General features: G+C 43.3%; 1 protein-coding gene across 1 annotated transcript in view; it reads left to right on the top strand.

Moving 5' to 3' along the window:
• Positions 1-15,321, top strand: part of LOC124717026 (zinc finger protein 184-like) — a 133,371-nt gene that overhangs the window by 93,752 nt on the left and 24,298 nt on the right. The window contains exon 5 of the mRNA XM_047243682.1: positions 2,035-2,136. Coding sequence (XP_047099638.1) covers positions 2,035-2,136 — 102 coding nt within the window. The remainder of the gene's footprint in view (positions 1-2,034; positions 2,137-15,321) is intronic.

The raw sequence follows: 15,321 nt of genomic DNA, 5'->3' as shown, positions 1-15,321 counted from the left end.
GAATTGCTTAAGCACCTAAGCAAGTTTATATTTGCAGTGAGAATGATGTCAGATGTAGGAGATATAAATATAAAAAACTTGCATACTTTGCTTACTTTCATTCTATTATGTCATATGGGATCATATTCTGGGGCAACTCATCAAACCGAGCAAAAGTTTTTAGGGCACAAAAGCATGTGATAATAATCATTTGTGGTGTAAATTCAAGAACACTTGTAGAAATCTGTTCAAGGAACTTCGTATTCTAACCATTGCTTCTCAGTATATTTATTATTTAGTGAAATTTGTTGCAAGTAATACATCTCTATTTCCATCCAATAGCTCAATACATAGTATCAACACTAGGAATAAGAAAAATCTACATAAAGATCTAAAGTCATTTACCTTGGTCCAAAAAGGGGTCCAATATTCAGGAACACACATTTTCAATAACTTGCCAGCAACCAATAAAACCTTGGTTGCAGATAAAGCACAGTTTAAACAGAGTTTGAAAGACTTTTTGATAGGCAACTCCTTCTACTCCGTAGATGAATATCTTAACAGAGACTGTTAAGCCAGCTTAAATTTAAAAAAAATGGTAGATTTCAGTTTTGACAGCACTTGGTCACAACAGTCAAGATTAGGTATTTTGTGTTGATAGATTTATCAATAGTGTATAACAATGTTTCATTCTGTAAATATTAGCTGTTCCAGTTTACAGCATCGTATTCACCTATTTCAACAATCTCCTGAAAAATGACCAGGGTAGTAAATATTATATTGAAATGGAAATGGTTTATGTTATACTTTCTGGCATGTTCCCCACCCACAAGAATCATCTCATTTTTTGGGTCTATGGAACAAAAACTGAATTTAATCTAACCTAATCTCATTGTTTCTTCAGTGTACAGATTAAAAAGTAGGTTCAAAAGACTTCATCCTTGTCTTACATCCTTCTTATTCCGAGCACTTCATTCTTGGTCACTCATTCTTATAATTGCCTCTCGATTCGTCTCTGTATTGGGTATTGCCCATCTTTCCATGGAGCTTGCTCCCGTTTTTCTGAGAATTTTGAATATATTGCACCATTTTACTTTGCTGAACACATTTTCTGGGTTGACAGATCATTTGACTGTGTCTAGGTTTTTCCCAGTCTTGCTTCCATTATCAAGCACAACATCGGAATTGCCTCTCTGATGTCTTTAACTTTGCTGAAGTGCAACTGGTCCTCACACATCCGCAATTTTCTTTTCCAAACTTCTGTGTATTATTGTTATGATTGGCTGATCGAAGAAGCAAACCAAAAGGGTGCCAAGTTGCTTTATACATTTGTGAACCTTATCTGTCATATTTGGTAACTTTGCTTTGTACTTGTGTACTACGAAAATATAGTGTAGTTGATGCACCACATTAAAGATATCTCCATGGTATGATTTGTTGTAGCAAGTTGTCAGGACATCATTGAAGAAAACTATTTATGGTATGTTGAAAGTAGGATATTTACATGTGATGGTTGCCTGTAGCACCACTTTTCAAAAGCTTCTATTCATCTCTTATCTAAACTCTTGATCATCTGTCTTTCATTTCTGTACAATGCGAAAACTCCAGACAAATATCTTCAGTGCCCCATCATTAGTTATTCGATCTATCCAGGTAATCTGTGGCATTCTTCTGTAGCACCACATTCAAAAAGCTTCTATTCATCTCTTATCTGAAGTCTTGATCATCTGTCTTTCATTTCTGTACAATGTGAAAACTCCAGACAAATACCTTCAGAAAAGACTTACTAACACATAAATTTATATTCAGTGTCAACAAGTTCCTCTTGGTCAGAATTGTTATTCTTGCTATAGCCAGTCGTAATTTTTTATCCACCTTGCTTCAGCTATCATCAGTTATTTTGCTGCCCATATAGCAAAGCTCATGTACTGCTTTTGGTGTCTTACTTCCTGATCCAATTCGTGCAACATTACCTGATTTAATTTGACTGCAGTACATTACCTTTGTTTTACTTCTCTTGTCTTTATGAAGCATTTTTTTTTCAAACCATTCCAGGAATATTCACCTTCTGAAGATTTTCTTGGACCCAGCACATTCAGTATTGAGAAGATGCGGGATGATGAAGATGAGGGGGCAGCGAACGAGCATGCCTTTAAGGTGAGTTGTGTTTTTGGTAACATGACGTGATGTCTCTGATTGGAGGAAGCCAGCAACAATCTCTGATATGTCAACTATCAAGTAATTTTAGTAGGACTATATGAGTAGTTATTAAATTAGCAGAAGCAATGGTTTCAGCTAAACAATAAAAGCTAGGGGTGATTTCATTAGACATAAATATTTATGATTATGTTGGACATAAATGCTCACACATATGTGAGACATAAATAGTCTGATGTTTACTGGGTGAAGCTGGATTATTAATTCTATTACAAAGGGAGTTCAAAAGGTTTGTCACAGTCATCTCTTTTTTTTTATTTTTTGCAGGAGGAGAATGAAATTTTTTGTGAACATACTTGGAACATTTAGCTATAAGTTGGTATAAAAGTATAATGGACCGTGAAGTAGATGGCAGGTTGCGACAACGGTCGGTGATGGAGTTCCTCTTCAAGACCGGCGAACCGAGCGAGGTGGCGCAGTGGTTAGCACACTGGACTCGCATTCGGGAGGACGACGGTTCAATCCCGTCTCCGGCCATCCTGATTTAGGTTTTCCGTGATTTCCCTAAATCGCTTCAGGCAAATGCCGGGATGGATCCTTTGAAAGGGCACGGCCGATTTCCTTCCCCATCCTTCCCCCACCCGAGCTTGTGCTCCGTCTCTAATGACCTCGTTGTTGACGGGACGTTAAACACTAATCTCCTCCTCCTCCTCCTCCAAGACCGGTGATGACTCTGCTACATTGATTCACAGGAAGTTGCTCTCTGTTTATGGGGAGGACACCGTGGATTGCAGCAGTATCCAGCAGTGGTTGCAAAAGTTTAAAGAAGGTGATTTCTCTCTGCTGGACAATCCACGATGCGGTACATCATCGACGGCAGTGAGTGATGTGAATAAGGGGATCATTGATCAAATCATCCAAAATGACAGATGTGTGACTACATGTCAGCTTGCTGAAATGAATCATTTGTCGTTGGGTAGTGTGGTATCACTGGTACAGTCACTAAAATACGGAAAATCTGTGCATGTTGGGTGCCTAGATTATTGACAAGAGAAACAAAAATGATGAGGAAGAATGTGTGCGAGAGTCTCATGAAGACCTTTACTGAAGAGTGGAAACAGTGGTTTGATGGCATCATTACCCAGAATGAAATGTGGTTGTTTTTGTCTGAACCTAAGAGCAGCCGGGACCATTACTGTTTGTCATTGGACAAGCTGCAACGTGCCATCATGACCCACAGACCACAGCTTCAGGGCCAGCTCATCAGACTACACCATGACAGTGCCAAACCCCATACAGCCCTTATGACGCAGTAGAAAATCAGGAAAATGGATTGGAAAATTGTTCCTCATCCTCCCTATGGTCTGGACTTGGCTCCATCTGACTTTTACATCTTTGATCATCTAAAGGCCCACCTGCACGGTAAAACATTTGATAGTGAGAAAGACCTTATTTCCTGTGTCAGGCCATGGTGTAAAAGTCAGTCCTCAGAAATATACCAAAGTGCATTTACATCATGGAAAGAATGCTGGGCCAGATGCGTCCCAGCAATGGATGCTACATTCAGAAGGCTCAATGTATAGTTAAATGTTCCAAGTATGTTCACAAAAAATTTCATTCTCCTCCTGCAAATAATAAAAAAATTAGAGACAACTGTGCAGAACTTTTTGAACATTCGTTGTATGTTTAGAAGTACCATAATGCCATTTATTTGTTAATGTTGAATCCTGCATAGTTGTCGAATATGGGGCATCCAGGAAACCTGCTTTTTCAGACCACTAGGCAGTTCAAGCAAATCATTATAATGAGTTTTTTTATGAAAAGTAAATGACAATACTTAACTTTGAGAATTACGTAGACTTGTCCCAAACAAAGTGCGGCATCCAAAATAAACAAGCTTCTTCAATATAACAATTCTAATACAAGCAAAGTAAAGAGCATTGGCGCTTCTATTCAGGTTGGTAGTCTTGATGCTTCTCTTAACCTGGGCAGCAATCAGTCGGGCGTGGCGCTTGTCCTCTTCATGTATAGGCTGCTGCTATCGTGTTGTCGTCCTGGAGACGGGTTGGTCAGCGTACAATTGGCTGATGTCTTCTTCATAGCCCTCTCTGCTCTCTCATTCCCGACTGGCTTGCCAGCGCTTGACTTTATGCCGTAACAGTTAAGATAACAGGTTTTATTCAACATACGATACTGTAAGATACAAATTTGTTGAAATGAAAGTAAAAGGCATACATTTTAATTTTTACTAATGTACAAAACAACTTTTAGTCTAACAGATGCAGTAGATTAGTGAGTGTAAACTAAGACAGTGGTGAAAAAGAGAACAGAAATTAAATTTTAAACACTTATTTTTCAAAAATTAACGAATCTAGCAAATGTTTGAAATTCCTGCCTCCAACTTCACTACAAAATTCACATTGTTGAAGAACTGTTTGGCTTACTCTCCTGAAAAACTGCAGTACTACACACACCCAAACACATTCACTTAGTGGGCTAATTTCCATGCAGTTTTAGCTCCTTAATGGTGCCTTTCTGACTTATGGTTATCTGGAAAATTTTGCTCAGTTCAGTGTTCCTTACTCTGTTATGACTGTGTTGTCAGGTATTATGTACATTACTCAATGAAGTCCATATTGACAAAGGTGAACCACAACAGAAGTCTCATGCAGCAATGGATACTTTTCATATACATTACCCTCCATAAGTTTGGAAACACCAGTTCATTAAGGACAATGGAAAGGAAATACTTTATAAATTTGCATTGTTCTCTAAATGTTTGTTAAGCTCAAACAATACATAGATAAATGTAACTATTAAATTTTTGAGTCCTCAAAATAGCCACCATTTTATTTAATCACTGCTTTCCATACTCTTGGCATATGATAGGTCAATTTTGCCAGCACTTCAGTTGAAATTAGTCTCCATTCTTGCTGCATAACTTCCCATTCATGATTCCCTGTTTTCAGATCCTCTTGTCCAACTCATCCCTTGGTAGCTCAATTGGAGTACTATTAGGAGGACTGGGGAGGCTGTTCCATGTTTTTCGAAATTTTATGAACCTACAGAGACCTCAACAGTTCTGACACAAGTGGGATACATGTTTCAGACTGCTGCCTTGTTGCAATATCCTTCCCCATCAGACAAAAACAGGATGTCTTGGCATGTCACTGGAAAGTGACATGATAATCATTTTCATTCATTTTTCCATCTACTTTCACCAAATCTCCAACTTCATTCCCTCCAAAAGATCCCCATGCCATCAAAGAATCCTCTCCATGCTTCACAGTTGAAATTACACACGGAGGATTCAAGCTTCACGGTGTAAACGGCATACAAGTTGATGGCATTTACTTACAAATATTTTGAACTTGGATTCATTAGTGAATAAGACTCTTTCTCAATCCCCTGCTGTGCAGTGTTGGTGTGTCAGTCCACGGACGTCTTTTTCTTCTTGTTAACAGGGTGCAACAATGGTTTCCTTGCTGCTACATAACCCTGGAGGTTGTTTTCTGCCAGGCACCGCCCCACTGTTGACTCACTCACTGGTGTATCCCTAGTTGTGTTCGGTACAGCAGTCAGTTCTCAGACAGTTTTAAATCTATTAAGTTTTCTGGTCACAACCAAAAGTTTTCCTAGCATCTGATATTTTCATGGGTGCCCCTGAGCGAGGTTTATCACACATGGTCTTGGTGCTCTCGCTGATAGTAATCTGACTTTTATCAGACGCTGTTGCCTTCTTGGTGCAAAGTGATTATTTTGTCCCATGAATCGCTAGGAATCTGGCACTTTGTGACTGTTTTCAATTTCTTTTACTGTTTGTGCTACCTTTTTTTTTTTTGCGGTGTATCTCACTTTTATACAAACAGAACTACAACTGAACAAAACTTTAAACAACGTATCTCTACACAGTTGTTCTTTCAGCTGGTGCCACCTGGCATGCTTAGTGGAACTGATTGGTCAGGTAAAGCCAGTTTATGTAAAACTGAGCAGTACCAGTATGTACAAATGTGTATGTAGATGTACACTAATTCTCTGTACAATACCATAAGTATCATTATTAATTGTTATTTGAGCATACTGTTGTGTATTCTAACCAATAACTCACATAAATCATTTGCATCTTGCTTCATTTTGATATGCAGCATGGTGTTTCCAAACTTATGGAGGGTATTGTAGACAGACTGAATTGCTTAACTTTGTACAATCAATTTCCAAAGGAATGTCATGAGCATTTGCAGCTGTCTGAACAATGACATATTACTTCATGCAGACAAAATACAAGTCTCTCCATCAGCTTACATTCAACACTAACTAACCAGAAGATGTGGAAGCATAGCAAAATGTGTGTGAGTGTGGCTATGCTGGTGTTTGCTTATTCGTCAGTGTGACTTGCAGCAATTGTCATTTCTTGTGATTGCTCTGAGAGATAACAACCTCACTGTGGCTCCTTACTTTACGGTGGACAACGCCACAGTATCAAAATTCCTCTGCAATTACAGGTACAGTAGAGTCTCCATTGTCCAAGGTGAACTAAACCAGGACTGCCTCCAAACACTGAAAACTCAGGACTTTCGAAATTTATGTAGGATAAAGAAATAAAACAATATTGAAAAGAATGCAGCCACTGAATTATGAAGTTTATTAAAACAGTGTTTACATATGTAATTACACTGGCAGAATAAGGGATTTAACTCAAGTCTAGTAACAGTTAATTCATGAAATTATGGTGGAGTGTCATTTATTTGGTGAAGCTGCAATGTTACCACACAGCAATATCATGCCACTGTCTGAACAGCAGGATGTCAGTTGATGGCACCTCAGGTTGTTGTTTCACATTGTGCTTGGTGGCCTCGAATACAGCGTGGCCATTTTGTGTCTCATCAATGGTACAGTCTCAGCATTGTCATCATCATCATCATCATCATCATCATTCGCAGATGTGTTGGGATGCTAACCATGTCAATCATAGAAGAATCTGTAACTTCCAACTGTTCATCTGAATTAGACCACTCAATTATTTCCTTATTTTCTGCCTCATCACACCCAGACAACCTTCTGATTAAATTACACAAAGGGTGATCATCCTCATCATCAAAATCTTCAGCTTCTGTGCTCTGGCTACTTTCCTAGACAATTTTTTTTTTTTTTTTTCCACAACAGAAACTGAATCTTGGAGTGAGAAAATCAGATACACTCTTTCATTAAAGCTCTTACAATGCTTTCAACGTCTTCGGAATTCGAGATCGATTTTAGTAGTTGTTGACAATACTTTTTCTTCACGCATCCTGCTATGCCCCAATCCACTGACTGAATTAAACTGGTAATGGTTGATGAGAAAAATAAGGTGCAGATCCCATCACACTGCAGTTCTTCCACACTTGGATGTGAGGATGCATTATCCATTGTCAAAATGGCTTTGCATTGCAACCCCTTTTCTTTCAAAAACTTTTTACTTGAATGTTCTTGTCTTGGCAGACTTCCAAATTACAATCAGTTTTAGTTTGTGGTTTCCAGTTGCATTTAAAACTGCCATAACTATAAGCCTCACTTTTTTGTAACGTGGAACACTTTTTTCTTCACACGAAGAAAGTGTTTTTCCTGACAACATTCTGAAATTTAAACCAGCCTCGTCACAGTTGTAAATTTGTTTATTATAGAAATGTTCCTCACTTATGATTTTTTTAAACTTTCCAATAAATTCCCAAATTGCCTCCGAATCATCAGTGAATTTTTCTTCGTGTACATTGACTTAACACACTCCATAATTCTTTTTTCCCCCTGTTGAGCCAGCCCACACTAATGGTGAATTTCCCCCCAGGGGGTCCAAACTCTTTTGTGGATACATGTGTAGCGAGCACGGGACCCCGAGCTAATGTCACCTTCCTTCCTTTCCGGGGCTGCATACCTTCCCTTTCCACATCCTTCCCCATCCCCCGTCTTCGCCCCCCCCTCTCAACTCTGGCTCTTTCCTTCCCTTTCTCCCCCTCTGGGAGTATGGTTTGTGCCTACGTCCGGAGACGGACGCTCGAAACAGTAACAAATTCTTTGCTTTCTCCGCATGCAAGTCTTCGTCCTTCTTCTGTCCTACTCTTTTCCTTACCTCTTCTCTTTGCCCTATCCTCCGCTGCGGCGTTTGAGACCCCTCTTCTTTCCTTTCCCTTTCTCTTTTTTCCTCCCTGTGCGTGTCTGAAGGCCAACCCACGCATTTCTATGCGTAGCCGGTGACGGGGTAACGCGCAATTCCCCGCCCCGGGTAGACAGGTAGGACATGTACGTACCCCCTGGTAACGGCCAGGCCCAGGGAGGGGTGATTACCCGAGCTGATACCTTCCGAAAGTGCCGATTGGTCCCTCCGTCCGTTTGCCGGTAGTTGTGACCTGAGGTGTGAACAATCACCTAAGGCGGGAGTGCCCTCAGAGAGGGCCCCCACAAGGGAGGAGCGCACCATTGGAGATGCCGGTAATCATGGGGGATTTTTCCGCAATGGTTTCCTCACCTTCCACTATGTCCGCTCACAAGCGTAAGTTCACTGAGTCTCAGCCACAGACAGTTCTTCCATCGTTGCCACAGTTCCTTGTTGTTTCTCGGTCTGACGAAGGTCACGACTTCTCCACGGTCAACCCTTTCATTATTCAGAAAGGCGTCGACGCAATTGCAGGTCCTGTAAAGTCTTGTTCCAGATTATGGAATGGCACCTTGTTGTTAGAAACAGTCAATGCCCTTCAGGCACAAAAATTTCTGCGTACTTCACTGCTCCACACCTTCCCTGTCCGGGTTGAAGCGCACCACAGTTTAAATTCCTCGCGTGGAGTCATTTATACACACTGACGAAGAAATTCAGCACTACCTGTCTGACCAGGGCGTAACGGCTGTACATAGAGTTATGAAAAGGGTTGACACGAACATCATTCCAACCCGCACTGTCTTCTTGACATTTGACAAAGTTCAACTCCCATCGAAAATCAAAGCAGGCTATGAGATAATTTCTGTTCGCCCTTACGTCCCAAACCCTACGCATTGCTATCGGTTTCAGCAGTTCAATCACACGAGTCAGTCCTGTTCCAATCCGGCCAAATGTGTTACGTGTGGCAAGGATGCCCATGAGGGTGCTTGTCCACATCCATCCCCTCGCTGCATCAACTGTGTGGGTGACCACGCTGCTTCCTCTCGAGATTGCCCCATTTTTAAAGACGAAAAGCTCATCCAGGAAATCAGAGTGAAGGAAAAGGTGTCGACCTTTGCTGCTCGAAAATTATTCGCCAGTCAACAGCCTGCCGTGCCTCAGACAGGAAAATACAGCACTGTCCTTGCTTCTCCTCGGCCAACAAAGGAGGCGGCCACACAGACTTGCGACCTCACCTTTAGTACCACGGTTGTCGGATCAGCCAGCACAAAGATCGCCCGTTCAACCTCACCACTTTCGCCTGCCCACTCTATGGCTCAGCCTTCATCGGGTTCTGCTAAATCTCGAGCCCAAAAGTCAGACACCAAGACTTCGAAAAAAGAGCATACTCGTGAAGATTTTTTACGTACCCCAACTTCACAACCATCTGTTCCTCCTTCATCTAAACATCATGTTTCTAAAAAGGCTAATAAGAAACCCAGTTCACCTCCTTCTCCGCCAAGGCGTGTCCCATCTACAGCACCACCTGACGGAAATCGCCCTCGGCCGTCTTCTGTGTCGCCGAGGCGCACTGCTGGCAACCGATCAACCGGCCGATCGCTGGTGGCAGGAGCTGCTCCTGAACAACCTATGGATCAGGATCTTCTGCCTTCGGCTGAATGCCATTCCATGCTGTCGGTCGCAAGCTCTGAGCAGTCGTTGAGCTGACGGCAACCTTGGTCATCTTCCTCCATTTTCCTTTTACGCAATGTCCATTATCCACTGGAATATCCGCGGCATTCGAGCCAATCGGGATGAATTGTCGATCCTCTTACGATCCTACTCGCCGGTCATCTTCTGTCTTCAGGAAACAAAGCTGCGTCCCCATGACTGCTTTGTTCTCCCCCCTTTTCAGTCTGTCCGATTTGATCTCCCCTCTGTTGAAGGCACTCCAGCCCATGGTGGACTCATGATTCTTCTCCATGATACTCTCCATTATCACCCAATCCCCTTAACCACCTCCTTCCAAGCTGTCGCTGTCCGTCTTTCCCTTTCTGGATATACCTTTTCTCTTTGTACTGTATACATTCCATCGTCCACACCAATGGCACAAGCTGATCTCCTTCATCTTCTTGGTCAGCTTCCACCCCCCTATTTGCTGGTTGGGGACTTCAATGCCCACCACCCACTTGGGGATCTCCACATCCTTGTCCACGTGGCTCACTATTGCTAGATGTCTTCCACCAAGCGAATCTAGTTTGCCTCAACACTGGGGTCCCTACATTTTTGTTTGCCTCCATGACAAATTTCTCTCATTTGGACCTTTTGGTCGGTACTGTTCCGCTAGCTCGGCGCTTCGAATGGTTCGCCCTTGCTGATACACACTCGAGTGACCACTTTCCATGTGTCCTTAGACTGCAGCCTCAACTGCCATATATGCGCCCGCGACGCTGGAAGTTTGCCCAAGCTGATTGGATACTTTTTTCGTCTCTAGTGACATTCGATGACCGTCACTTTTCTAGCGTCGACAGTGAGGTCACACATCTTACCGACGTTATTCTTACAGGTGCGGAACATTCAATACCACGCACCTCCGAATTGCCCCGGTGCCCCCCAGTTCCTTGGTGGAACGAGGCATGCCGTGATGCAATACGTGAGCGGCGACGTGCTCTTCGCGTTTTCCGCCACCATCCTACTTTGGCCAACTGTATCCGCTATAAGCAGTTCCGTGCGCGATGCCGTCGCATCATCCGCGATAGCAAGAAGGCGAGCTGGAAATTCTTTACTAACTCATTTAACAACTTCACTCCCTCCTCGGAAGATTGGAGTCGAATTCGACGGTTATCTGGCGCGCCTAGTTTCTCCCTGGTCTCTGGGCTCACTGTCACGCGTGATACGTTAGTGGACCCCGTCGCAATTTCTAACTCCTTGGGTAAACACTTTGCTGAGATTTCGAGATCTTCAAATTACCCGCCAGCGTTTCTCCCAAAGAAACGTGCAGCGGAAGTGCAACCTCTTGCTTTCTTCTCTCAAAATCGCGAAAGCTATAATACTGATTTCTCCATGCGGGAACTCCAACATGCACTCTCTTCTTCTCGCTCCTCCGCCCCGGGACCGGATGGTATCCACATCCAAATGTTGCTGCATTTATCAACCCATAGTCTGCGTTACCTCCTTCACCTTTATAATCGAATTTGGACCGACAGTACTTTTCCCAGATGATGGCGGGAAGCTATCGTCATCCCTGTTCTGAAACCTGGAAAGGACAAACATCTCCCCTCTAGCTATCGCCCCATTTCTCTCACGAGTAGTGTATGTAAGGGTTTGGAGCGTATGGTGAATTGCCGTTTAGCTTGGTGGCTGGAGTCCCGCACTCTTTGAACACCTGCCCAATGCGGATTCCGAAATCAACGTTCTGCAGTTGACCATCTTGTTGCTCTCTCCACTTATATCATGAACAATTTTCTCCAGAAACGCCAAACAGTAGCAATATTTTTTGATCTGGAGAGAGCATACGATACCTGTTGGAGAACAGGCATCCTCCGCACACTGTTCTCTTGGGGCTTTCGAGGTCGGCTGCCCCTTTTTCTTCGCGAATTTATGGCAGAGCGCACATTTAGAGTGCGGGTGAACACTACTCTCTCTCGTACTTTCTCCCAAGGAAACGGGGTACCGCAGGGCTCCATGCTGAGTGTTGTACTGTTTGCCATTGCCATAAATCCAATTATGGAATGTCTCCTTCCTGATGTCTCGGGCTCCCTCTTTGTGGATGATTTTGCGATCTACTACAGCTCTCAACGAACCAGCCTTCTTGAACGATGTCTTCAAGGCTGTCTCGATCGCCTCCACTCTTGGAGCATCAAAACCGGGTTCCGTTTTTCTCCCAGTAAGACCGTTTGTGTTAATTTTTGGCGACGTAAGGAGTTTCTTCCACCCTCCTTACATCTAGGACCTGTCAACCTTCTGTTTTCAGACATCGCTAAATTCTTGGGTCTTATGTTTGACAGAAAACTCTGCTGGTCCTCCCACATTTCCTATCTTTCGGCTCGCTGTCTGCGATCCCTCAACACCCTCCGAATCCTGAATGGTACCTCCTGGGGAGCGGACAGCTCGGACTATGGAAGCATAGTCTACTCCTCTGCTCGGCCGTCTATTCTTCGTCTCGACTCTATCCACCACCGTGGATTACGTTTAGTGTCTGGAGCTTTCTACACCAGCCCTGTGGAAAGCATTTATGCTGAGACTGCTGAACCTCCGCTGTCCAACTGGCGAGCAGTTCATCTGAGTCGTTATGCTAGCCATCTGTCTTCCATGCCTGCTAATCCAGCCCATGACATCTTTTTCGACGCCTCCTTTGATGTAGGGTATGCAGGCCGCTCCTCCTCCCTACTACCACTGGGAGTCCGCTTCCATCAACTGCTCCATTCTCTTTCCTTCCACTTTCCTAAAACCTTCTTGACAACTTGGGGTACAGCACCGCCTTGGCTCCGTCCCCGGATCTGCCTGCTCCGTGACCTTTGTCAGTTTCCCAAAGATGGTCCCCCTTCACTTGTTTATCGTCGGGCATTTTCTGCTATATGTGCACAAATGAAGGACGCCACATTTATTTACACTGATGGCTCAAAAACATCGTTTGGTGTAGGGAGTGCCTATATTGTTGGTGACACCCCAAATCAATTCCGGATTCCCGACCAGTGTTCGGTTTATACTGCAGAGCTTTACGCTGTTCTCCAGGCTGTCTACTACATCCGCCGCCATCAGCGGATACAGTATGTTATCTGTTCAGATTCTCTCGGCTCTCTCCTCAGTCTCAAAGCTCCTTACCCTGTCCACCATCTGGTCCACCGGATTCAGGACTGTCTGCGCTTGCTCCACCTGGGGGGCGTCTGGGTGGCGTTCCTCTGGCTCCCGGTACACGTTGGTATTTATTGAAATGAGGTGGCCGTAATAACAGCCAAGGCTGCAGTCTCTCTTCTTCGGCCAGCTATTCAATTGATTCCCTTCGCCAATGTACGGAGCGTTTTATGTCGTCGTGTTGTTCTTTTATGGCATGCACATTGGTCGACACTTCCCCATAATCAATTGCGGGACGTAAAAGCTCTTCCTTGTGCTTGGACCTCTTCCTCCCGAACGCGTCGTCGGGAGGAGGTAATATTTACTAGACTCCGGATAGGGCACTGTCTTTTTAGCCATCGACATCTTTTAAGCGGCGATCCTCCTCCACTCTGTCCCCACTGCTCTCAGCTGTGGACGGTAAGACACCTTTTAATTGAGTGCCCCTATTTTACTCCGTTATGTGCCCGTCTACAGCTGTCACCTGATCTATCGTCAATTTTAGCAGATGACACGCGCTCGGCCGATCGCGTTCTCGAGTTTATTAGTGCCAGTGAAATGACGTCAGTCATTTGAAGGTTTTTTTTTTTTTTTTGGCGACAACCAACCCCTTTCTGTAGTGGATTTTTAAGCCTTCCTTTTGCCTTTAGTTTCTCCAATTTTTTGAGTTTCGTTCCCACTGCTCTGGTTTCCATTTTCGGTTTTTTATTGTTTCCTAAGTCACGGACCGGGTGCTAATGACCATAGCAGTTTTGCGCCCGGGGGGGCGGGGGGGGGGGGGGCGGGGGGGGGGAATAACTAATGGTGAATTTGTCATCTCCCTTCTACATTTGGTTTCTAAAAAACAAGGCTTTCTCCTGCAAGAGTGTGCCAGAAACTGGAGAAACCTTTTGTCTTTGTTGTGTACACTATGTGGATAATGCCACACTTCTCTTTATAGTTTTTGATTAAGAGATTCTTCAGAGCATTTCTTTGAAGAAAGCTGCTCATATTTAAATCACTCACTGACAGTAATTTCTCCAACACCATATTTGCAAGCAAGTTCTTCTGTTGTGCAAACAAATTTCGGGCTTGCAGCCGGTTGTCGTTCAATACTTCGCACGATATTTCAACTGGGCACCTGCCAGTCATCTTCAGGTGAGCTGTCGCAGACTGGCGATAACGTCCTCCGCTCCGCAATATATAGCGTACTGTAACTATTCTGTGCATGCGTCGAAAACTTGATAGTTGAACCAACACTGCCCGCCGACAGTGCCCTCGCTGGTGGAATAGCGGAACTCAGTCGCCCTCTGCGTTGCTGTTTGCCACGGCCGTCGACGCACTTTGTCATCTTCGATTTGAGCAAATCGTGGAGATGATGGGATTCCATACATTGTCCAGCTGGTAGCCACTGTCACAGTTTAACAGATTTTCCGCCAGTCGTATTTCTACGGATTCTTTAATAATGTAAACAATTTAAAACCAGCAGAAGCATATGTGTGGGCTCATTGATATACACACATAACTAAGGGGAATGAGTGACTTGACAGGTGTTGAACAATGAGATGGTGGGTGAAACAAATTAAGGATCAATACGTTGCACAGTAGTGTGGTGTTTCCATAAAGAGGCTCAGATTTCTAGGAAACTGTTATGCCCCTTTCTTATAAGTAAGTGAATTACTGCAACCTTCCAGTTTCCTGGAATTGTTTGAATGTCCCAGACCTTATCTGGTTTTTCTTTTATAATTGTGACACCCAGATCTCCATCAGCTCTTAGAATTTATGATGTGAGGCCATCTTCACCTGGGGCTTTATTGTGTTTTAATTATTTGATTCAGCTTTTAATCATATTGATGCTTGTGATTTTGAATTTTTTTTTTTTTTTTTTTTTTTTTTTTTTTTTGGAATATTATCATGGAATTTCAGTTGGGTAGGTGTTTCACAGTTCAACAGCTTTTTGAAATATGTTGCCTGTAATTTGGAGCTATTTTCATTGTTAAGTGTGAGTTTTCAATTTTCTTTCCAGAAGCATAATGTGGCTGCAGAATGTATGCAGGCTTGCTGTTTTTGAATACTTTTTTAATACGGTACTGTCTCAATATTTCAAATTTCCCATGCATCCGAGCCTTGTAAAAAAAAATAAAAAGGTGAAACTATGTCCCCCACCAGCTCATAGCTCACCGCCTTTGAACCACTCACCTCCCTTGATTGTACACCTTCTGAAAATGAGTGCAGTAACCAAAAAAGGAAATTTGTGCCCATGAATG

The sequence above is a fragment of the Schistocerca piceifrons genome, chromosome 9 (genome assembly GCF_021461385.2).
Source record: "Schistocerca piceifrons isolate TAMUIC-IGC-003096 chromosome 9, iqSchPice1.1, whole genome shotgun sequence".
Classification (NCBI taxonomy): Eukaryota; Metazoa; Arthropoda; class Insecta; order Orthoptera; family Acrididae; genus Schistocerca; species Schistocerca piceifrons.
Note: the sequence above shows the minus strand (reverse complement) of the source record. Positions and strands in the feature narration are given on the sequence as shown.